At 35.7% G+C, this 23,478-nt stretch overlaps 2 protein-coding genes across 6 annotated transcripts in view; one reads left to right on the top strand and one right to left on the bottom strand.

Moving 5' to 3' along the window:
* Window positions 1-1,980, top strand: part of LOC111440845 (probable low-specificity L-threonine aldolase 1) — a 4,443-nt gene extending 2,463 nt beyond the window's left edge. Inside the window, exons 4-10 of the mRNA XM_023077662.1 lie at window positions 175-225; window positions 327-398; window positions 809-941; window positions 1,027-1,085; window positions 1,428-1,528; window positions 1,612-1,678; window positions 1,766-1,980. Of these exons, the coding sequence (XP_022933430.1) occupies window positions 175-225; window positions 327-398; window positions 809-941; window positions 1,027-1,085; window positions 1,428-1,528; window positions 1,612-1,678; window positions 1,766-1,804 (522 nt within the window). The 3' untranslated portion in view covers window positions 1,805-1,980. The remainder of the gene's footprint in view (window positions 1-174; window positions 226-326; window positions 399-808; window positions 942-1,026; window positions 1,086-1,427; window positions 1,529-1,611; window positions 1,679-1,765) is intronic.
* Window positions 1,981-2,652: 672 nt separating this feature from the next.
* The window catches only part of LOC111440841 (exportin-4), a 32,431-nt gene continuing 11,605 nt past the window's right edge, over window positions 2,653-23,478 (bottom strand). The window contains exons 10-32 of one of the 5 annotated variants that reach the window (XM_023077650.1): window positions 20,379-20,490; window positions 20,203-20,289; window positions 19,931-20,069; window positions 19,451-19,547; window positions 19,306-19,368; window positions 19,092-19,201; window positions 17,994-18,098; window positions 15,521-15,594; window positions 13,567-13,642; window positions 12,905-13,138; window positions 11,869-11,940; window positions 8,727-8,798; window positions 8,579-8,643; window positions 8,388-8,490; window positions 8,082-8,213; window positions 7,568-7,711; window positions 5,691-5,798; window positions 5,565-5,615; window positions 5,406-5,483; window positions 5,211-5,324; window positions 4,551-4,747; window positions 3,581-3,650; window positions 2,653-3,322 (exon numbers count right to left, since the gene is read on the bottom strand). In XM_023077650.1, the coding sequence (XP_022933418.1) occupies window positions 3,134-3,322; window positions 3,581-3,650; window positions 4,551-4,747; window positions 5,211-5,324; window positions 5,406-5,483; window positions 5,565-5,615; window positions 5,691-5,798; window positions 7,568-7,711; window positions 8,082-8,213; window positions 8,388-8,490; window positions 8,579-8,643; window positions 8,727-8,798; window positions 11,869-11,940; window positions 12,905-13,138; window positions 13,567-13,642; window positions 15,521-15,594; window positions 17,994-18,098; window positions 19,092-19,201; window positions 19,306-19,368; window positions 19,451-19,547; window positions 19,931-20,069; window positions 20,203-20,289; window positions 20,379-20,490 (2,492 nt within the window). In that variant the 3' untranslated portion in view covers window positions 2,653-3,133. Of the gene's footprint in view, window positions 3,323-3,580; window positions 3,651-4,550; window positions 4,748-5,210; window positions 5,325-5,405; window positions 5,484-5,564; window positions 5,616-5,690; window positions 5,799-5,894; window positions 5,999-7,567; window positions 7,712-8,081; window positions 8,246-8,387; window positions 8,491-8,569; window positions 8,644-8,726; window positions 8,799-11,868; window positions 11,941-12,904; window positions 13,139-13,566; window positions 13,643-15,520; window positions 15,595-17,993; window positions 18,099-19,091; window positions 19,202-19,305; window positions 19,369-19,450; window positions 19,548-19,930; window positions 20,070-20,202; window positions 20,290-20,378; window positions 20,491-23,478 lie in introns of those variants that run through there. The other 4 variants (XR_002710036.1, XM_023077651.1, XM_023077652.1 and 1 more) reach the window with 4 other exon arrangements.

The raw sequence follows: 23,478 nt of genomic DNA, 5'->3' as shown, positions 1-23,478 counted from the left end.
AAAAAAAAAAAAAAAAAAAAAAAAAAAAAAAAAAAAAAAAAAAAAAAAAAAAAAAAAAAAAAGTTGATGTGCCTTTCTTGAGTTCGAGTATATAATAATTTAGTGATCTATAGATTTGATCTTTGACCCCTTTTTTCTTACATAGTTATGAAATTTTTCAAATGTTATTTTCAGGCACTTGGTGTTTCAGTTGATCGATTGGTACAAGCGGCTGACTCAGTATCAGTAAGTTTAAGTGTAATGTGCTTTAAACTTTAATGTAGCGAGAAAATTCAGCTATAACAATACATCATTTCGTCTCATAACTTTTATTTTTGACTCGTTAGGTGTGTCTATCAAAAGGTTTAGGTGCACCTGTTGGGTCAGTTATTGTCGGCTCCAAAAGCTTCATTGCCAAGGTATTGTTTTGAATTTTTAGTCACTAATGTCTATAAAAGTCACCTTAAACGACCAAATCGTTCATATGTCGTAAATTTTTTTACAATGGATCTAAGTAAAGCATTCATGTTGGAATGACTCATGTTGGTTAAACTATACTTAAAGGATCCATGTTGAATTTTCCTAAAGCGTACGTGACTGATGACAAATCATGTTGAAATTACTCATATTGGTTTGTAGGGATAGTCTTTATAAGTAACGCATCCATGTCGGAGGATAATATCAAGACCATAAATGTTGAATCTCAATTCTAAATCCTAATCTAAATTCTGGGCATGGATCGTTACAAGTAATTAATAAAAAAAAATTATAATTTAGAAAGTATTTCTCGTTTTATAATGGTCGTTGAAATGGTCGAGTACAATGTTAGGCTAAAAGGGTACGAAAAACATTGGGAGGAGGAATGAGGCAGATAGGCATCCTTTGTGCAGCTGCGCTTGTTGCTATCAAAGACAACGTCCCAAAACTTGCAACTGATCATCACAATGCCAAACTCCTAGCTAGTAACATTATATGCTCTTCTTCATTCTTTTCAATTGTTCATCTTTTTCTTTTCGTCTTATATCTCGTGGAGTTAATATTATACAGGTGAATTGAACCAAATCAACGGATTAAAGGTGGATCCAGAATCAGTTGAAACAAACATCGTGAGTATTTTTATCAAAATTTTATAATTTCTTTGGTTTAGATTTCTTTAAAGAACCTTTCTGAGTATTAACACGAACATGCCATAAACAATTATTTATTTCTTTATTATTATAAATACCATAATTACATATAAACGTATAATCTCTTGGATAATTAGAGATATTAATTTAACGTACAATAACCTACACTCAAATGGAGCGAAAATGGGAAAGGAAGTCCTTATTAGCTAAACGTGGTCGAAGATGAGATTATATTTTCTGTTTGATCTCCCACCCAGTTTCACGCCCGTCCTAACCCTCATTAACTTCATGTTATAGTAATTATTTTTGTTTTATGATTAGATATTTCTTGAGATCGAACAAGACTCCAAAATCTCAGTAGAGTCACTGTGTAAGAACTTGGAAGAACATGGCATTCTTTTGATGCAAGAAAGTTCATCAAGGTCTCCTCTATAACCTCAAAGTTGCAAAATATTTAATTCAAACTTTTATTTATAAAAAAAATTCAAAACCAAAACTTTTGCAGGATTAGAATTGTTGTTCATCATCAAATATCAGCAAGTGATGTTAATTACACCATAAATTGCATTAAGGTGATGATCAAGATTTAATAGTTTAATGATTCTTGTTTGAACTTAATTCTATGTCACTAATACACTCTTCATTTGGGCCTTTTGCAGCAATTAGTTTGTGGGTATCCACTTCAAAATGGCTACTAATCACACAAAGCTCTCTATCTATTTATGTGGAATTTGCTATCACTTGTGAAGCAATGAAATGTTGCTTTTCAATCTTCATGCTCATATCATTTGCTATGGTAAACAACTTATGGCACATTTCTAATCCCCGTATTAATTATAAAGGCTAAATGTATGAGTTTGTTCTCTAATCCAAACTACGAATTCTTTTTTAGGTCCAAAATTTAAACCATACTACACATTCTGCTTCAAAATTAGATTAAACCGCTCACCATATCATAAGTTATATATGAACTTGTACAAGAGTATGAAAAATATATAATAAACTCATTGACATATCAATGATTCAATGAATAAAAGTATGAATGGTAAAAAATGGTGCAAAATAAAACTAGAAGAACCCGAGAAGAAGAAAAAAGAGTGAAGATATTGGCTACGAGAGCCAACATACTTTGGGTAAGATAGCTATGAAAGTACATGGAAACGTTAATTGAAGAACGCTATAGAGAAGGAAAATTGAATTCAGAGTTGCTCAATTAGGCGAGACTCGTCCAGCAATTACTGCTTATTTGCATCTACATCTCACTCTTTCAAATTTTGTATGGTTCAAGTAGAATGTAACTTGAATGTACTTGCAACCTACTATAGTGAACACGTAACACCATAAATCGAGTTCAACACCTATTCAAAATGGGATTTTAGGTAAATAAAGAACGCAATTCTAATGATTTCAAACGTTTTTATCCTATATTTATGTATAAAAAGCGAACGATTTATTTATGAACTCTTCTTCTTGATTAATTTTATGAAAATGTGTGATCAACCAATCAGTTTACAGTGTCGATCTTATGCTACGCTAAGCGATCAAATTAAGTCCGGAAGAATCGTCTTGAAAACATCAATCTCCTGTTCTCAATTACAAGTTTGTAGAGATGAAAACAAAACTATAAGAGAGCAAAACTATATTTAGAATCACCTTCAAATTGTGCAAATATCAAGAATAATGTTCTAAACTAAACTAAAATTGCATCACATTCCAGCCTAACCACAGCAAAAGAACATAAAATTGGGATTATTTTCCAACACCAAACCAAAGCCAATAATGCACCATATTTAGAGAAACAACTGAGAGCTTTTTCAGCAGAAAATCCTTCAAATTTTAAATTTGTTCTTACCTGGAACAAGGGCATCAGAAATTGTAGTTCATCTCCTTGCAAGAGTGAAGAGAGCAGCTAGCTGAAGCCTTCTAGTGCTCAATCTTCATAGCAACACTGCCAGCATCTGTTTCGAACTTCTGGCTGAGGATAATTTTGGAGAATGCACCATGACAGAACGAATTATATCAAGATATCAAACTGTCCGCAAAAAACCACGAACATCAATAAGGAAGTTGTGTAAATTTTTCCTGAATCTCTGGGAATTTATACGATCAAGCACTGAAGAAAGCTGGTTTGCACTGGTCAGAGTATGCAAGGCATTTGCAATCCTCGACTTGAATGTTGGATTATCCTGCCTCTCTATTAACTGTGTGGCTAATTTCTGTCACAAAAAACAATTATTGATTTAACTAAAAGCGTGGCAGAGGAGATCATAAAAGCAGAAACTGATAAACGCCTCTATAAATGGCCTATCCAGCTTCCATATTCACAGATTTGGCCAAATGTTCAAAGCAACCATATGTTAAATCACATATCATAGCTAAAAGAAAAATCAAGACTGGTGAAAGTTGTCATTGTCATTACCAGATACTTCAAAGTTCATAGAATGGTATGGGACAACTTTATTAATGCAGATTACCTGGTATAGTCCTTGATCACATAGAATTAGAGGAAAGAGAGCGTCAGCTGCATTCCCCACCAGGTCAGGGCTGGTACAACATAGAACAGAATAAAATGTCAGCCTGTGTTCTTTAAATGTGATGGAAGCTTGTATATTGAGAAACTTAGTTTTTTGTAAAACGATTATTATAAGTAAATCTAACATAATCCATCCGCTTAAGCTTTTATTTAATTTGGTATCAGGCTGGAGGTTTTATATTCAATCCCCTCTAATGTCATTTTCTCTCCCGTATGTATATTCTATGTTTATATATAATGTGTTAAAAATATATTTATACTAAAACTGAGCGGGACGAGAAATATAATCCCGTTCCAGCCCCATTTATCTAACTGAGAAAAAATGTTCCCCACCCCCTCCTCCATTCCTTGTCTAAACGGAGATCCCCTCCTCGTTCAGGGCGGGTCTGGGTAAAATGGACATCTCTATCTGAACTATACTCGTGGCAACTTGCCAGAGAGATTGCAAAGAAACATGATGGAGAGAGGATTCGAGGGCTTCAATGCGGGAGGAAAAGAGAGGAGATGGTAGTATGGTGGACGACTTGGGTAAGTTCTTGATCACAAAAGCACTTCTGATTTTGAGGATTGGGGTGTTGAAATTGGTAATGCAATTGAAATTTCTGGGTACGAAGACTTGGGTACTGAGAATAGTGCTGAAATTGGGCAGATTGAAGGATTTGAAAAACAAGAGCTTGAAGAAGAGGGTCAGAGGGAGACAGCAGCGGTGGAGAGGGGTGGTGGGTTTGAAAGCAGGGAGTCGTGAAATCGCCGCCGTAGCAACAGGCGGGGGGAAGATGGTTCCAGAGGAGATGGGTTTGATGAGGATAGTGATGAGAGGTCTTGTAACTCAACAAATACGATCAGAAAAATGTCTTCAAGATTATATTTAATCACATGAATAATAGGGGCAAGTTGAGGTGTCTGTTTACCTGTAATCCTCAAAAAGAAGCAACTGCAGTAGAGACTTGAGGAATCCGCTCAGAACACCTTCCTGCACAGCTTCACCTACGTCCTTTCTCGTAATCACTTGAGAGTCCAATCCAAGATTACCCGCAGCGATTTCCTTTAAGTGGTATGAAGCAAGCGATTTCAGAGCCTTGAGACACATATCAACAACTTCTATGTCCTGCCAAATCGGGGAAAGAGTGAGAGAATGAAATATGAACAAGCACTTGAAAATTCAAGAACGTTATGGTGCTAGATTTTGCTCCAACAATTTGTGACATTGAATTTGAGTCCAAACAATAAGAAAATGAAGTTAATTATCTTTTGTCCAACATTTTGTGGTGCTACAATGTACTCCAACTATTGGTGACACTGAATCCAAACAATAGAAAAATGAAAATGAAGTTCATAATCTTTTCCCAGCATTTGCTCACACCGACTCCAATCGAATAACATTCTGGCTAGTACGTGATGGAAGTCTCATTCAGATCATTTTCATTAGAATAACTCTATTTGATTGATTGTGTTAATATCAAAGCTTCTCACGCTATCAAGGTTTCGATGTACGTTCAAGTCTATCAACCGAACACCAACCATATAAGTTCATGTCTTATCTGGAAATCATTGCCAAACATTCAATGTACCTGATGATGGAGACCAAACTCCAGAGTCCTAAGAACTTGAGCAAAAGCTTCATGATTCAGTTTTGCAACAGTTTCAGGATAAACCTCAAGCAAATGCGACAACAAAGAGAAGTACTGCAGAGGAGCAGAGTATACATCATCCTTATGCACAATGGTGTAGATTGTCGTTATTTCAACAGAATAAGAAGAACTTACATCCCGGCAAAGCTTTGGGTATTTCAGCAAATCCAAAGATATCAAAGGACTAATAATGTGGAGACCGAAGTAAACGACCTGCAAAAACAGGTGTTGAAAACACGGTACAAGCGTATTATTAATGTATTGATTTGACTCACAGGCTGCAAATCAACTTACCTGAGAAATATCTGGTGCTGGCACGTCCGAATTATCAGATGAAAAATCAACCTACAATAACCAATTTCTGATTGTCAACAAAATCATAACAGATGTAACATAGAATCTACCACAGAAATTTCTTACCAGATCTTTTGAGCAAAGATTCGAAAGAAGTTGAAGAAGTGCACGCAAATCCTTGTACTTCTCATTTTTTGCCTCATTAAGTAAGCTGTTTGAAAGGCTTACTGATATCTGTTTACATAAGGTTGAAATATGTAGTATAAGGATCAGCCACTGCTATAATATATGGTAGATGGAAGGATAATAAAGATCTAGAAGCAATGTGACCTTTATGATCATGGAAGGATTATAAAGATCTAGAAGCAATTTGATCGTTATCTCCAAGATCAAAATGAGTCTTTATTGGTTGTCAATCCACAAGGCTCTCCAACCTTGAAGAACAATTAAAGTCTAGACATGATAATTCTTTATTCATGTGTCTTTCCTAATACAAAAAAACTAACTAAATCCCTAAATAACAATTCAAAAAAATAAATCTAACTAAATCCTTAAACAATACATAATAATACATAAAAATATATGTAACTAAATCCCTAGATATTAGGTAACATAATTAATGTTAGGTTTTGCACAGATATAACTAAGGTTATTAATTCAACACTTCCTTCAAGCTGCGGAATAGATATCATCCATTCCCAGCTTGGATGTGAACTCACGAAACATTGAGCTGTGAAGTTTTTTTGTTCGTACAGCATTGAACTGTGAGGGCACATAACTAACGCAGACTATCCCTTTCTCAAATATCTCCTTAATAAAATGTCAGTCAATCAATTTCAATATGATTTGACATATCATGTTGGATAGGATTATGTGCAATATTGATTGCATGACTTCACTGACACGGCTTCAACGTCAAGGCACGACTTCAACGTCAAGGCACGACTTCAACAGTACAGACAGTACGACTTAAATAGTGGCTGTAAAGACTCCCAATAAATTTAGTCTAGATGAAAGATAGGTAACTATGAAAGCTACGCCAATTAATCAGACTTCTCAAAATTGAATGGCTCTAATACCATGTTTTTAAGTGTAAACTATCTTGCTCACATTTCTTAATTTTCAAAGAGGTACACATGTTTTGGGAGTAGAAACATCTTCTGCAAAAGGGCCTTGGAAGTAGAAACATCAAAACATCATCACCAACCGAATTAAACAAATGATTAAAGAAACGTGGAATGTTGTCAACAAATTCTAGGATTTGAAGTTTAGTAGGAATTTAAAGAATAACGAAGCAACGGAATGGACCGAATTAAGCCTTAACCTTGCCCTAGTGGTATTGACAAACAAAGCAGACTCACTGACTTGGTTCCCTAGCACTGACAGGGTCTTCTCGGACGTGGGATAAAAAGAAGTAATAAATCTCACACTAGAAAAGACAATATGTGGAGGACATTACCCTAAAAAGGTGTAAAGTCATTAGCACAAGTGAAAATCTTCAAGGAAAAAAAAAAAAAACAATGTCTTACATTACTCTTTCTCCAAATTGGTGTCCATTATACAAGAAACAAAGCGAATAACAAAGCCATTTATTTATGCAATGCACATATGCTAAGAATTTCTGGACAACAATTCTCAATATATTTGGATGGCATCTCACATTTCCTATGGAGGTAAATGATCTATTGGAAATGGCCTTAACGTACTAATCTTTCAAGAATGCAAAAGCTCTACTATGGAAAAACCTCATTATGACTTTCTTTTGAAATATGTGGAAAGAAAGAAATCAAAGAATAACTGCGGAAAAGACACAAACTTATATAAAACTCTTCGATAATATTGTTTATCAAACTATATCTTGATGTAAACTGTCTAATATTTTTACTTCCTATAGTTATACATCCCTTCCCTTTTCCTTTTGTAAACATCATGGATAATCATCAATCAAATTGCCTCTTAAAAAACTTCATATTACAAAGTAGTCAAATAAATTAGCAACTTACTTTGCCAATATTATGTGATGAATACAGCTGGAGCAAACGCATGCAAAAATCAACAACAGCAGCTGTTTCTTGAGCTTCTAAGTAACTAATTTGTCCATCCACCCAATGAACCACAAATTTCAGTAGCATATAAACAACTGCCGCCTAATAAAACATAATTCATCAGTATATATAAAATCAACACAAAAATCTTTTCAAGGACTCACAACATAAATAAATAAATAAATAGTATTATCACAAAATAAGCAAAAAGTTCAAAAAAATCTAAATTATTTGACTAAACTGACTATTCAAATTTTCACCACTTATCTAAAATCATTTAACCGGCCACATATAAGTTCAAGAAAACACTTCGAGAACAGATTTAGGATGAATATGGAACACCTTTCTAAATTTTAGAGGGAAAAAAATATTTTCAAACGGTAGCTCAATAAACCCCTTAACTTCTAAAACTAGAGAACTCAGCAGTGTTTATGCATGCATGAAACCAATATAGTTGCACAAATTTGTGTACCTCATCCTTGTAAACTGCAAGAAGAACCAAAACAGGGTTCATGACAGAAAATCCCAACTCATAAATTGCTCTCTGAGTACGGGGTTCAGAAGCACAAGCAGCTCCACGAAGCCGCTCCAACAAAAAACTTATCTGCAAATATAATGTATAATGTTAATGGAGAACTGTTCTTCTCCATCATTAGTCCCATCAAAACTTTAGGAAAAAAATTCCAAAGTTCTTTGACCAAAAGTTTACCAGTGTCTTTTTTTCTTAAGAGACTGGAAACTTCGCATACAAAGGACACTAATATTAGAAAGAACTTACCATCATCATAACATCAGGTTGTTGAGCAATACTTGCTAAGTCCTTCCTGCTAGCCATTTCAACAAGATGTGTTGCTGTATGGCCCATAAGATCCCTCACATACCTTAAAAAAATTTAATCATATGATCATGGGAAGGATCTAAATGAAGAACAAAGCAAATGAGAAAATAGCAAATGATTACAGTGCTCACTGATTTGATGATTCTATATTTCTCACCCCAGAAGCCGAACGCACTAATGTTTGAGCAAGTGAACGCTGAAGAAAAAAGTTAATGACTACCTATTCAAGTGGGAAAGCACAGGTAAGCTGGACTGTCAAAGCATACAAAGCCATATTACCTGGTGAGTGGAATCCAACAAGAACAATTTTTTTTCATTATCAAAAGCATTTGTTAAATTACGCCAGGAATCCTGAAGAATAAACAACATAGACCTCTTAGAAAATAATTTTAAGTTGCATACTGTATCAACAGCTTGAATAGAAAGGGTTTAAATGTCAACTTAAAAAATTGATAATTGGACAAAAGATTGCATTGATGAGTCACAGAAATAAACTTAAAAAATTTATAATTGGACAAAAGATTGCATTGATGCGGTCAATCAATATAGAGTGAAATGCTCTTTCAAAAAGGTTATCAAAATCTGCTATTATGAGATTTCCAAAGAAATTACAGCGAAGTTGCAATTATGTTGCTTATTTTAACAAAGGGAAATCAAAATTTACCCTCTGCAGGTACACCCAATGATTCAACCTTTAATTTAACTAAGAAAACTTATTTTTCTTTTTCGAGGTCCCCCTTACAATGTCAAAGCATTATTGTTTCTTTAATAGTATGAGAATTACCCCTACTCAAGCCCTAAGCTTCATTATCACTAGTTGGCAATTTATCAAAATAGTTGAGACCATCAAGGACTCTAACATGGTCAATCATCTTCCCCGAGTCTTGATCCTAAAAGACGCAATGAGTTTCAAGGAAAGTAACATGTCAGTTGGCATCCTTGGAAATTTTACTAACAGGAAACAAGACAAGCTAATTTAGGGACGTGGAGGACAGATTGATTGTTACTCTTCTCACTTTGCTGGGTATTCCTCCAATTTGAAAGCTTCGCATGGATTTTCCAACAGGTCTCACGTGTGTGTTGGGGTTTATTACAGTAGTCATACCATAATCGAGGTTTGGTGAGCTAAGTAGAAGCCTTATTTGCAGTAGCCTGAACCACCATAGTAGAGGTCTCAATTGTACTAATAGGTTTCTTGCCAAGCATAACAATGTAGTAACTTTCTTCTTTGCAAACTTCAAAATAAACTTCATTAATGGATAGGAGAGGATTCTTACCGAGTTCTCTACTTCTAACCTCATTGAAGTCACCATTGAGGCCAACAAGAAATTCGTAGATATGGTCGTCCTCCACAACTTTCTTATAGTGAGTTTGATCTTTAGTAGACTCCCATTCATTAGTGTCAAATAAATCTAGGTCTTGCCAATTTTTTTCAGGGAGTGAATGTATTTGGTAACTGTATCTCCTCCTTGACAATGTTTCTCAATTTGAGATTCAGCTCAAACACTTGCGATTGATTGCCCAAGTTGAAATGCATCTCATTCACATTGTCCCATAATTCCTTCACAGTTAAGTAAGGCACATAGTTGCAATTTATCCGCTCAACCATAGAGTTGGCCCACCCATCATAGCCGTGGAATACTCAGCATCCCAAGTAGCAAACAAAGGATCGTCCTTGTTAGGAATTTTTTCTCATACTCGTTCTACCCTTTTCTACAATACATTTGAATACTTTGGGACCAAAGATGAAAATTATCCTCATTAAGTTGGACAGTGATAATTTAGACGTGTGTCAAGGACCTTAGCCACCAACGGCTTGTCTTCAAATCTATTGTTTATTCAAAGAGAGAACAATCGAACAGACACAAGTGGCTGAATGAACAACACAAATCTTGGATAGAAACGACCAGCAAAGATGTTAAAGTCAACAAGTTTTCTAGTTGGGGTCACAAATTGTGAGATCCTACTTCGATTGGAGAGAGGAACGAGTGCCAGCGAGGACGCTGGGCCCTGAAGGGGGTGGATTGTGAGATCCCACATCGGTTGGAGAGGGGAACGAAGCATTCTTTATAAGGGTGTGGAAACCTCTCCCTAGCAGACGCGTTTTAAAGTCCTTGAGGAGAAGCCCGAAAGAGGAAGCCCAAAGAGGACAATATCTACTAGTGTGGGCTTGGGCCGTTGGTATCAGAGCTAGACATCGGGCGGTGTGCCAGGGAGGACGCTGAGCCCCGAAGGGGGTGGACACTAGGAGGTGTGCCAGCGAGAACATTGAGTCGAAGGGGGTTAGATTGTGAGATCCCACTTTGATTCAAGCGAGAACGAGTGCCAGCGAGGACGCTAGACCCCCAAGGGGGTGGATTGTGAGATCCCACATTGGTTGGAGGGGGGAACGAAGCATTCTTTATAAGGCTATGGAAACCTCTCCCTAGTAGACGCGTTTCAAAATTTTTGAAGAGAAGCCCAAAAGGTAAAGCCCAAAGAGAATAATATCTGCTAGTGATGGACTCGGGTTGTTGCACAAATATTCGAAGGTTGCAAGGATTTTTAGTCACACACGAGTATTTGTGAAGTCGCATGGCTGCTTGGATCTGAGGCAGATAGTGGTTGCAGTTGAAACAATAATTAGGGTTAAGGTAAGGGTTGAATATTTATAAGGCTTTAATGTCTAATCTAATAGTATGTCAGATATCAATAATAATATGATTAGAATACTTGCCTATTTCTCATCATCACAATGGCTACAAGAGACCTATCTTAAGTAGGAGAAAACCCTAAAACATAAGAGGAAAAACGTACACACATTATTACAACATAACTACAGCAAATAAATAGAGTTAAGGAAAATATCAAAAACACATCCCAAGTTTTCAGCAATTTAATAAAAAGCTTCATTTCAGGTTCAAAGATTAAGAATACATGAAAGAAACATTTATGAACTTTCATGAATTATTAAGACCATCTAACTCACCAGTGAAACAAGATGATTGCAAATATGTTTCTGACGAACAAGTGCACGAAGCAGTTGGTTAATAAAAAGCTTCATTTCAGGTTCAAAGATTAAGAATACATGAAAGAAACATTTATGAACTTTCATGAATTATTAAGACCATCTAACTCACCAGTGAAACAAGATGATTGCAAATATGTTTCTGACGAACAAGTGCACGAAGCAGTTGGTTAATAAAAAGCTTCATTTCAGGTTCAAAGATTAAGAATACATGAAAGAAACATTTATGAACTTTCATGAATTATTAAGACCATCTAACTCACCAGTGAAACAAGATGATTGCAAATATGTTTCTGACGAACAAGTGCACGAAGCAGTTGGTTAATAAAAAGCTTCATTTCAGGTTCAAAGATTAAGAATACATGAAAGAAACATTTATGAACTTTCATGAATTATTAAGACCATCTAACTCACCAGTGAAACAAGATGATTGCAAATATGTTTCTGACGAACAAGTGCACGAAGCAGTTGGTTACATGTGAGTGCCTGTTACATTCCAGATTATTACACTACGAACATTCTAAACAATAAATGCAAAGCAATATACGGTCTTTAATAACTAAAGTTATGTATTCTAGCCCCTCTGATCAACAGAAAGCAGCATTATGCAACATGCTTAACTAAGAATATAGATTAGATTTGAGAATGACACGCTAGTATGCTTGCTTACAATCTTTCATTCAAAATTATATGATGACTATTCACTATGATTTCTTCATTTCTCTTATCAGACCATATTTGTCTAAACAGAAAATAGCATTTACTGTGGTCATTCCCTTTTTCACCAAAGTTTGACCATTTATGGGATTTCAGATCACCGGTGTTCAGAGTTTGAATATTTTCAAGATGTTGGAGGAGGTCATTCTGAGTCACCTTTACAGGAGACGGGGTCAGATTCTTTAACAAATGTTGATTCTTCAACAGTTATCTGGTTTATTTATTTGGAAAGAAATGAGAAGAGATTTTCCACACTATTTAAATGCTTCTTCACAAGCCAACTGAAGAGCATTAGCCTTGCATATTTATCTTGGTATACATGTCTTTGTATGCATCTCTTAATATCTGTTCACGACCATAGGTTGCTGTTATGATTACTTTTCTTGGTATACATTTTGTTGTTAATCAAACTTATCTAGGTATACATGTTTTAATGTCTTCTTATGACTGAAGAGCCCTGCCTTCATATATCATCTCAATACAACACTAATTCAAGATTTTATGCTTGCCTAGTTTGTCTTGTCACAAACCATTGTTAAAAGAACTTTGGAAGACATGTTCGGGACAGGGATTCAGAACTTGGTTTGATGATCATCAAGAATGTAACTAAAATTTACTTCAAAAATCTCCTCAAGAGGTGATATTTAAAAATAAATACAATAAGAATTACCACTTATGATGAAATGTTCAATAAAATTTTAGCAGCATTGAAAATTGAAAAGGAAATCCATACATGCAAGTCTTTTTCCCCAGGATATGACAAAAGTGTAGTTGCTGATATGCAAATAATAACGTCAAGTATAGGTATTCCTTGGCCATGTTCTCCAAAAAAGCTGTAACAGACTTTCCTGGTATGCTGTGTCTGGAAATGATCATGTTCTTTACCATAATTGCAGTTGCTAGTGATGATTTCTTCGGGGTGGAGTAAATATGTTGATGACCATCTTGATAGAAACCATACAACTGACTGCACCAATACATTGGCTCAAATAAACGAACTGATACAGCATAAAGCTATTAGAAGTAGAAATAACAGTTATTTGTGTTTAACAATTAGCTTGTGAGGGCCTCTTTTTGGTTTCTTATGATAAAAAGAAATAACAGTGAACAAACTCTTAAATAGTAGAGCTAGATCCATAAATAGTCTGCTGGACCATTTTTTTTTTTTATTGGGTTCGCATGGCAAAAATTTATGCTCCCTCGAGACCTTACAGCCTATCTTTACACACCTATTCTTACTCTAGTATTTCTAAGTGGTAGTTTTGAGAGGATTTATAGCTTGGTGTATTATACTTGTACAACACGGTAAGTTCAGTTGGGAGTGTCATATAAACAAAATAAAAAGTGAAGAGATATAGAATCAAGCACTATTATGGCAAAAACAAAGAACTCTACCTCCATAAGTCGAGGGCTGAAAATTGATGCCCTAGTTTGGTGGTCCAAACATTGCTCACAAAACCTAATGACTAAGCTGTACGAGAAGACTTAGCATTAGTTTCATTTTATAAGAAATGGAGTTGTTGCCAGTCTAAGTGCAATGATCAAATAGTTAATATATTATGCATCTATTGAATCTCCTCCCCATTGATCTATTAAAAGAAAAGGAAAGTCACTAATGAACATAGTATGAACCAAAGTGTAACAAATACAGATAAATAAAGAACATGGACTAATTAAATCGATCCAACTACATTAAAACTTAAACCACCCCCAACATTAAATTGTCAATATTTTGATCTCACAAAGAACAGCAATGGTAAATTCAACTTCTCCATAATTCTATCATTTCTCTTTCAACCATAATTTTTCGAAAGGAATTCGAAACCTCTACAGCTTGTGTACTTCACAATCTTCCTTTAGTTGGACAATTTTTAGAAGCACATGCTACTTTCCCACCATAACTAGAACTCTACTTTCTTCCATCCTTGTCTCAAATTTGACAAATAAACGTATTAACTTTTTTCCTGGTGCCTTCTTTACACCAAGTTTTTGGAATCAAAGCACCCAAGAATTTGGGCCTGATGGCTGGAAAACCCACCTAAAGTTCTTTCCTTAAATTGACTACTGAATACTTGCGATCACTGGAAGGTTTATTAGGAGAACCACGATCAAATGTGGCGAAATTCAAAGAATGATCGGCATGAAGGCACAACAATTGGAAAAATTTACGTTGGAACAACAAATTTTCCAACAAAACAGATATCAAGAAAATGTGATTGAAGAAAGAAACAGAGATAAGCAGCCTAATCTTCAAGAAAGAATGGCAATTCAACCAAGAAACCCAAACTTTTTCCACAGTAGATCTAAGGAGTGGATATTACCGGATATGATGAATATAACCTTTTTTATGCAACTCCATCCGTCTACAGCATCTATAATCCTCAATTAGCTTCATTAGCTAGTCAAGAATTTTCCTACTAAAATAAAAGCACCTTGAGAACTAGAGATTGTCGAAAGGATAACCTTTTTTAATCTATCTGCCAACACCTCCACCATGATCTTATACACGCTTGTAACTAGACTAATAGGCTTGAAGTCTTTCACCCTATTCGCCCTTTCCTTTTTAGGGATGAGACAAACAAAGGTCTCATTCGAAAAACTGTTCAAGATGTCCTCTCATAGAACTCCCTGAAAACCTCATCAAAATTGTCCTTCATACCATCCCAATTATCCTGAAAAAAGGCTATAGAACAACCTTCGAGACCAGGGTACTTTTTCTATCAAACTCAAAAACCATCGTTCTGATTTATTCCAAAGAAAGGGGAGAATCGAACTCAACTTTACCAGCATCGAAAATGGGACACCAATCTAAACCTCACTTGAACTCACAAGTGTAGCCACTATCATATAATTATAAGCATACTTAATATGTAGGATCATTTTGGCTCCAACCTCTCTAGTTCCATTCAACAACCCCATTTTCACCCACGTAGAAGAAACTATACTAACTGAGTCAATCGGGAGAAAGTGTTTCCATTAAATTAAAGAAATCTTCTTTCCACCATAAACATTAACTTTTCATAGCTATTTGAGAAGTTACAAGTTACCGATCTCCTATAACAAGTCTAATAAGGCAGAACCGCCCAAATAAAGATCAATCTTTCTATGAATTTACATAACAAGGTAAACTCCCATAAATAATTACAATGCCGACTAACGCCTATTCACAAGAAGGCATTCCACCCAAAAATAATTTTCCATTGTTTTCCTTGTAGCACCTCAGCAAAATACCCCAGAGAACTTTAAACATAACCACAATAAGTATACTTATTGCAAAAGTAATATAAGCTTCTACCATAGGTTTAAAAATAATAACAATAGATCTTTCAACAGTAGAACAAATACTTACCTAGATAGTGAAACAACAGGATGCTTCTCTGCTTCCATCACATCACTAAACTGAGACTGTATAGCATTTGGAACCTGTGTTAAGGGTGGCATAAAGAAGTTAATCTTCCAGCTTGAACCAGTATTCATATCATATATAAAATAAGAATAGGAAATAAAAGTACCAAATTAACAATAAGCAAACAGCTTTTTCTATTACAACAGTAACCTCCAAAGAAATTATCAAAACATAAGGAAATGAATTCACTTATAACTCTCCAATCCTTCAATTTTCTCGTTGATTAGTGATGGCATCATTAAATGAAAAATGATAAATAGAAATTAAAAGAAACAGAAATCCAATAGTGCTAATATCAAAGTGAATTGAAAAGAATAACTGTCAATTCTCTCAAAATCAATACGAAGGGTCTTTCTTAAATAGAAGAAAACCTTAAGACAAAAAAGGAAAAAGATTATACACATGATTACCATTTAAATTACAGCTAATAAATATAATTAAGGAAAATATTAAAGTTGTAATGCCCGAGCTTCACGTAAGGGTAAAATTGCAAGTTTTGCTCTCAATTATTGGACTATTTTAATTAATCTTTGGAATTGAAGTCCAATTGACTTTGATGCGATCAATGTAAGTTGAGTGGACATGTTGGACTCATCGAATTGAGGTCGAGGGGAAATTTATACCTTGGTTGGATGATGATTAGGAATTTTGACTTGGTCAAAGATTTGGTCAAGGTTAAGGTTTTTTTAAAAAATGAAAAGGGGGAAACACACTAAATAAGCATCTTCATAAGGTTTCCTCCTGCCATCAACTCGATCCTTGGTTGTCGCTTGCCTTCTTCTCATAGTCGCATCATCATCTGGTCGCCTTTGCAGCAACGTCGTCACAACCCGCTTTGCAGCCCAACTGTCAAATCATTCCAGTCACGTTATTCGTCAAACATTCTCAACTTCCTGACATGACATCAATTGCCACTGCTACTCCAGTAGCCCAGACGTGGATCTTCCTCTCCTCCGTTGTCACCTAAACATCAGCATTTCACCATCAATACAGTACCCGACGTTCCCTGGTTTGTTTTTTCTTCTTTCTTTTTTTCCTTTCTTTCATTTTTCTCTAATTTTTCAGTTCATCCCTCATCAATTTTGTTTTCTCCCTTGGGTCTACCCTATCCAGCGAGCAAGCTACGCCACATCACTCCATCAACCGTCATATGGATTGGCAATACGTATAAATAAAAAAATAGAATTAAAAAAAAACCAACACAATTAGCTTTTTCTCTCTCATTGCTAATTTTTTCCTCATTTGTGATTTGCTTCTCCCTCATTCCGGTTAAACTTTAACACAGTAGCCATTTCCCTGTCAAGTCCAACAACTTCAGGGTGTGACCCTCACGTTGCGACAACGCAAGTGCCATGATGCGACCGAGGAGGATAGTGCATCATTTAACACACCATACAGAGTGGACATTGAAGAGAAAGACGAGACATAAGCAAGATAAGGGCCACAAGTAGACATGAGTGTCAAACATAGGCTTGTTGAAGGGTCAGGTAGGGCCCCGGACCTTCACCTCGAAAGTCGGGGTTCCGAAGGGAATTTGGGCATGCGGTTTTTGAGTCAAGTCTGTCCATATGAAATACGAATGCTCACCAAATTTGATGTCGATCAGACACCGAACGGACGCTCCACAACACTGTATGACCGTTCACCAAAATGACGTTTACCTAAGGAGGATTGAAAACGCTTCAAAATGTACTATAATTGGGAGCCCTGGTATCAGCTCTCCACCATCCCTGCCTTGTGGTCTAAGCGAGCTACCCTGTGGCACATGTATGTATCACAGCGAGGGTGAGCGTTTCGAGACAAGTGTCTTAGGCGACTTCCTTCGAAATGGGTCTTTCGAAGATAGTACTGGACAGCACGCATGGGTGTGACAGTATTGCGCCCCAACCCATGTGTTGGAGGTTAGATCATACATCTACTATCTGGTACGGAGTCCGTAAATGACATGGCATGGGCACGAGATGGCCCATACATGTAGTAACGCTTAATGTTTAAGTTCATAATTTATGATTTGAGGTTTTCATGGGATCTCAATTAAACGTTTGAAATGTCTTAGAATTTTCTATCTTATAGATGTTCAATTGACTAAGTTCTAAAAATAAAAAATTTATGACATACAGGTAGTGATCGCTTAGTCTTGATTTAGAAGATGGGTCTTACAAAAGCAAAAACCAACATATAGTTATGACAACATACCCAAGATAACCAAACCTGAAAATTGAAAAGTGAATTAACTCCTTTCTTTAATACTTAAAGCTAAACATCTCAAAATAATAAAGATAGGGAATAGCGAACTGTACATAAAATGGGGTTCTATGGTAAATATTACGAGGAGTACTAACGAATTTTCAATGTAGATCGAAGCAAAAAGAGAAACCATGCAACTAGCATAATAATTAGCCTGAAAAGAGCTTACCGATGGTGTTTCCCCCTCCACTTCATCAGCTAGCACATGCCCAATTATTAACAGAAGTGAGTAAATTTCTTCCAGTGTTTCAGTTAGATCCATGGTGCCCCTGCCCTACAAACACCATGAACAAAAGTATATAAATCTTCCTGCCGTGCAGGCAGTAATAATAGAAGTAAAAAAACAAAATAATTAGTTAAGAAATAAGGCTTGTTGTCACAGACGTGGAGGATACCTAAAGAGCTGAATATTTATGGGAGTGAAATAATAGAACTAGAATCACATATAAAATTTCAAGAAAATCAGTCATCTTCGAATATAGAGCCTCTAACAATCTCCCTTGGAAAGATATATAGATTGGTACTGATTTCACCCCGTTTGGAATATTCTTTTCACGAGCATTTAAATGTGTCAGATTGAGAGAGCATTATTAACTACATCAGTTTAAATGAAGATGCTAAACAGATGCATCCAAAGGAAGAGTATACCCAAAAGCAGAAGGGAGACCGACACAGGTTAATTAATAGAAGCATCAAGAGCTCGGATAGGTTGATTCATAACTAAATCTTGAAAGTAAACACCTTCCAAATAACTATTTCTTTTGTTCTAATAGGCATTAAGAGTTTATTCTAAGCTTGATCAGGCACTTGGACACTTTTTGTTATTGAGCTATACTGGCTCCATTTTTGGGGATTGTCACCTGTACAACTAGACGACATGTGGCTGCTAAGGTTCTTTAAAAAGAATAAAAATAAACATACATACACATCAAGTATTTACCTAAAAATTGCAATTTTAAAGATAAGAACCTCTTGAATCGTCATTGTACTTCGTCTAATATATATCAAATAGATTACGCTATAGACTTTATCAGTTACTGACTCTAATGCTTGGGAAGATTGTGGCCCTTGAGCTAGATGGGTCAAATGATTGATGAACTCGAACTACTAATCAGGTTCAGATTAAATCTAGCAATGTCTAATCCTTTTTTTTTTTTCCACCTTTAAAATGTGAAATCAAATAACAAAATCCCATTATGTCTGATAAGAAGCAGGTGACATCATAGAATGATCCATAAAGATATCCTTGATGCTTGAAAAGGGGAACCTGATTAAGCTTGGAGAGACGCTCTGTGAACAGTCCTATGAGGAAGGGAACTGTGACATTTATTGCTGCCCTTGCAATAAGAGCATAAGCACTTAATCTTTCATCCATGGCTGTAGAATCAAGAAAATACAAATAAGAACTAAAATTGTAACAGCTAGACTGTTAAAATTGACAACACTGTTCGGAAAACTAGTTTGCTATAATTCTCTCTTACCAGAAACAGAAGCTTGAAAATATTCAGATTCGACACTGTCATCCAATGCTGAGGCAGATGCGGCTGCAACCTCATCACCATTAGCTAATAATATAAACTATTTTAAAGAAAGGATTTCTCAAACATAGTGGGAAAGCTTAACTACCTTTTAGCTCTGACTCCACAATCAGAGCAAACAGGCTAGCAGCAGCGCTGATACCTTCATGTGGAAGCAATGAATTCTGACCAGACCTCTCTATTGGCTGAAGAGAGAAAAGGAAAAGATATCTAAATTTTGGCTACTAATTGCAATCATTAGTTCCTAAATTATTACACAATCTCAGAAATATATAAAATATACAGATAAATGTTTGTCCAATTAAAAACTGCAACTATTCTTCAACTAACTGCAAGCAATAGTGTTTCTGGGAGCCATCAATAAACAAGACCTTTTAGCATTAAAGCAACTGCCTGAGGCAAAAAGATAGAGACAACAGTACGTAGACATCTAAAAACTATGACATGAGAATCTAAAGCAACGTTTTAAAAGAAGAAACTTTATTAAAGGGAGCATAACTACATTGTTCTCCATAAAGAATAAACTTTATTTAATTACATGATAATTTAAACAGTGTTAGCTACATACTACGAGAAGGGCAGCCCAGGAGTCTAGTAATATATCACGGGCTTGCCAACTCCATGTCTCCTCATCACTGTTATGGGTCATAAGAACCTTTACAACTTCACCCATCAAACTAGATAACAGTTGAAGCGTGCCAAATGGCCTGAATATCAATAGAAAAGAATCCAATCAAATTTGATAAACCATATATATTAATATAAATTAAAAAAATGGAAGAATAACCACGCATGACTATAAATGAATTACTGTATCATAATGAGGGTTCAATTACTCACCTGATTGATTTAAGTAGTTTGTCAAACGCAAAGGGAGTTGTTACAGTTGCGATGGACAGCAATGCACGACAGCCATCAAGCATCTCACTTAACCAAAGAAAAAGATAATGTACATCAGAAAAGGAAAGTGCGTATAACACTGAAGGATAATCAAGAAATCTGGAGTGCAAGTTAACCTTTCGCATTTTCCACTTTCAATTGCTCTAGAAACAGCATCAGGAGGATCGATCCACTGTATTATCCCCAAAAGAAGCTGTAATAGATGATTTTCATGCATCTGCCCATTATCTGATCATTAAACAACTTTCTTACTAAAACAGGAACTTTTTATCAACAAGAATACTTGGTCAATAAAAGATAAAAACAAAAAATAATGATAATAATAATAAAAAAGCCAGCCTGAGAGGAGAGGGGTGCAATTTTGATATATAATATATAGTGTTGCAAGTATAAACGATATTGCAATTTTCCATATCAACTTTTAGAGAGGCACATGTGCCTTTTATGATACAAAAAGGTTAAATGAATCCCTAAACACTATGTAACAATACAAATAAATTAGGGAGGTTAACTACTTCCCTCATTTAATAGGATTGCACAAATATCTCTTAACTAGGCTATGAATTACACAATTATTCATTAAATCAAGGTCATTCCTTCAACATTCCCCCTCAAGCTGAGGAATAGATATCATCCATTCCCAACTTGAATACTAACTCATGAAGCATTGAGCTGTGAAGTCCTTTTGTTAATATATCTGCTAAATGAAGTTGTGAGGGTACATAACTAATGCATACTATCCACTTCTCTAATTTCTCCTCGATAAAATGTCGATCAATATTGTAAGAAAATTTTGTGTAAACCCATTACATAAGAGAAGTGGCCTCCCTAATTTATCAGTATGGTTATCTAGTAACTAAGAATTTGTTTAGATTTATTGTTACCTAATATCTAGAGATTTAGTTAGTTTTTTTACACTATAAAATACACATGTACCTCTCTCAAAAGAAATATAAAAAATAGCAAGATAATTTAGATTTGTAATATGGTACAGAAGCATTTTCTACTTTAAAAATTGGATTAATACCAAACTGTAATCCAATCGGTGAAACCTTCTTAGCTACCGATCATCCTCTGTGATCAAATTTCATTTGAAGCATTCATAGTTGTCGCCATCGTAACCAAGTTTCATTCAACAATGCTTTCATCATATTACCGCTGAATAAGATCTTCAAGCAGAAGACTACAGAACTTATGCAATAGCTTTCAAGTCCTCTCCCAGCAACACAACGCAAGTCTGGCAACAGAGAGCAACGCAATAGCTTTCAAGTCCTCTCCCAGCAACACAACGCAAGTCCGGCAACAGAGAGCAACGCAATAGCTTTCAAATCCTGTTGTCTTTCCGCAATAGCAAGCCAAAGACCAGCAACAGCAATACTCTCCCATTCTAATCCCAATTAAGCCCAACAACAGCAATACTATTTCAACGCGATAGCTACCCCAGCAAGACAAGCCCAACAGTTAATCCCAGCAACAAATCCATTTAATTTCTCCTCTGGTATAAGCCAAGCCCATCCCATTTAATTTCTCCTTCCAGCAATTAAGCCCAGCAACGAACCAATCTGATTTCTCCCCTTCCAGCAAGTCCACTCCACAAGCCCAGCAACGCTCGTCTTTACCATCCATTCCACAAGCCCAGCAACGCTCGTCTTTACCATCCATTCCACAAGTCCAATCACAACAACTGTTTCAAGCCCAGCAAGACCATTCCGCTTTCACAGAAACATTTTTTTGCTCGTCCATCCCACAAGTCCAGCTAGCCCACTGTTTCCATCTACTATTTTACTGTAGCCTAGCACGAAGCAAGGAAGGATTCTTTTGTAATCAACTTGGATAAGTTTTCTTTCCGACTAAAGTTCCCTCCAAACTAAGACCCACAAGTTCATCATGTCAGAAGAATCGAAAATCTTATCACTAGTAGAGGAGGTTCCTATGGACCAAAAGATGGGTAACCTTTTCAACTCATTCAATTGTCATACCGACTCAACAAAGAAACCTTTATCAAATGGTCTCAAATTGAGTAGATGTACCTTAAGGAAAAGAAAACTATGACACCTTATTGAACTAGGACCAGCAAAGATAGATCATGGATTTAAGGTATGGGACGAGGAAGACTCCATGATAATATCATGGCTATGGGACTCTTCTGAGTCATCCATCAATAATACATGAATGTTTTTACAGAATACATAAACTATATGGGACTTCATTCATCGCACTTACTCCAAGGCTAGACATGTTACACAGATCTATGAAATCAAAATAATGACTAGAGCCATGAAAGCAAGGAAGAAAAACTATTATTGAATATGTCATAGTCTTGCAAACATTGTGGCAAGAACTTCAGGTATTCAAGATGAGTTGCATTGCATGCATAATACTGAAGAAATTTATAGAAGCAGATCATGTCTTGTCTATGATTTTTGGTAGGTCCAACCATGAGTTTGACCAAGTTCGTTCACAAAACATCGAAAAAGGGGAAACACCATCCCTAGAAGTAACAATTTTCTTTTTTCAAGCAGAAGAGAGTAGATGGTGCCTTATTCTTGACAAACAACCCAGTTTAGATGCATTGGCTTTAGCTGTAGAAAAAGATAGAAACAACAGAAGAGACAACCATGACAAAAAAGACTATTCCTATGACACAAGAGTTATATTGCGAGTCTAAATTCATTTGTTATACCTAACTATTAAAAGAATTCTGTAAACTCTAGCCTAATGATTATAAAAGGCATATGTATCTGTCTAAATTAAGTAAATTAAGTAGAAATGTCAGCAAGATAATTTGCACTAAGCAACATGGCATCAAAGCCCTTCTATTTTGGAATGTAGGTTTTATTGGCGTAGCCTTCATAGCTACAAATCTTCTATATTGACCAAATTTATTCAAGTCCTTCGTAACGACCGATTTTCCATATTGCTCATAATCCTATCCAACATGATATGACAAAGCATATTCAAATTGATCGACATTTTATCAAGGAGAAATGGGAGGATAGGATAGTTTACATTAATTATGTGTCCTCATAACTCAATGTTTCATTAGTTAATATCAAAGTTGAGAATGGATGATATCTATTACGCAACTGGGGGAGTGTTGAACGAATTGTATAAACCATGGCCTTAATTATATCTAATTTATTACCTAATATATAAGGATTTGTTATCTAATATCTAGGAATTTAGTTAGATTCTTCATTTTTTTTTTTTTTTTTT

Source organism: Cucurbita moschata, unplaced genomic scaffold (assembly GCF_002738365.1).
Source record: "Cucurbita moschata cultivar Rifu unplaced genomic scaffold, Cmos_1.0 Cmo_Scf00003, whole genome shotgun sequence".
Taxonomy (NCBI): Eukaryota; Viridiplantae; Streptophyta; class Magnoliopsida; order Cucurbitales; family Cucurbitaceae; genus Cucurbita; species Cucurbita moschata.
The sequence above is the reverse complement of the archived record's forward strand: the minus strand, read 5'-3'. Positions and strand labels throughout refer to the sequence as shown.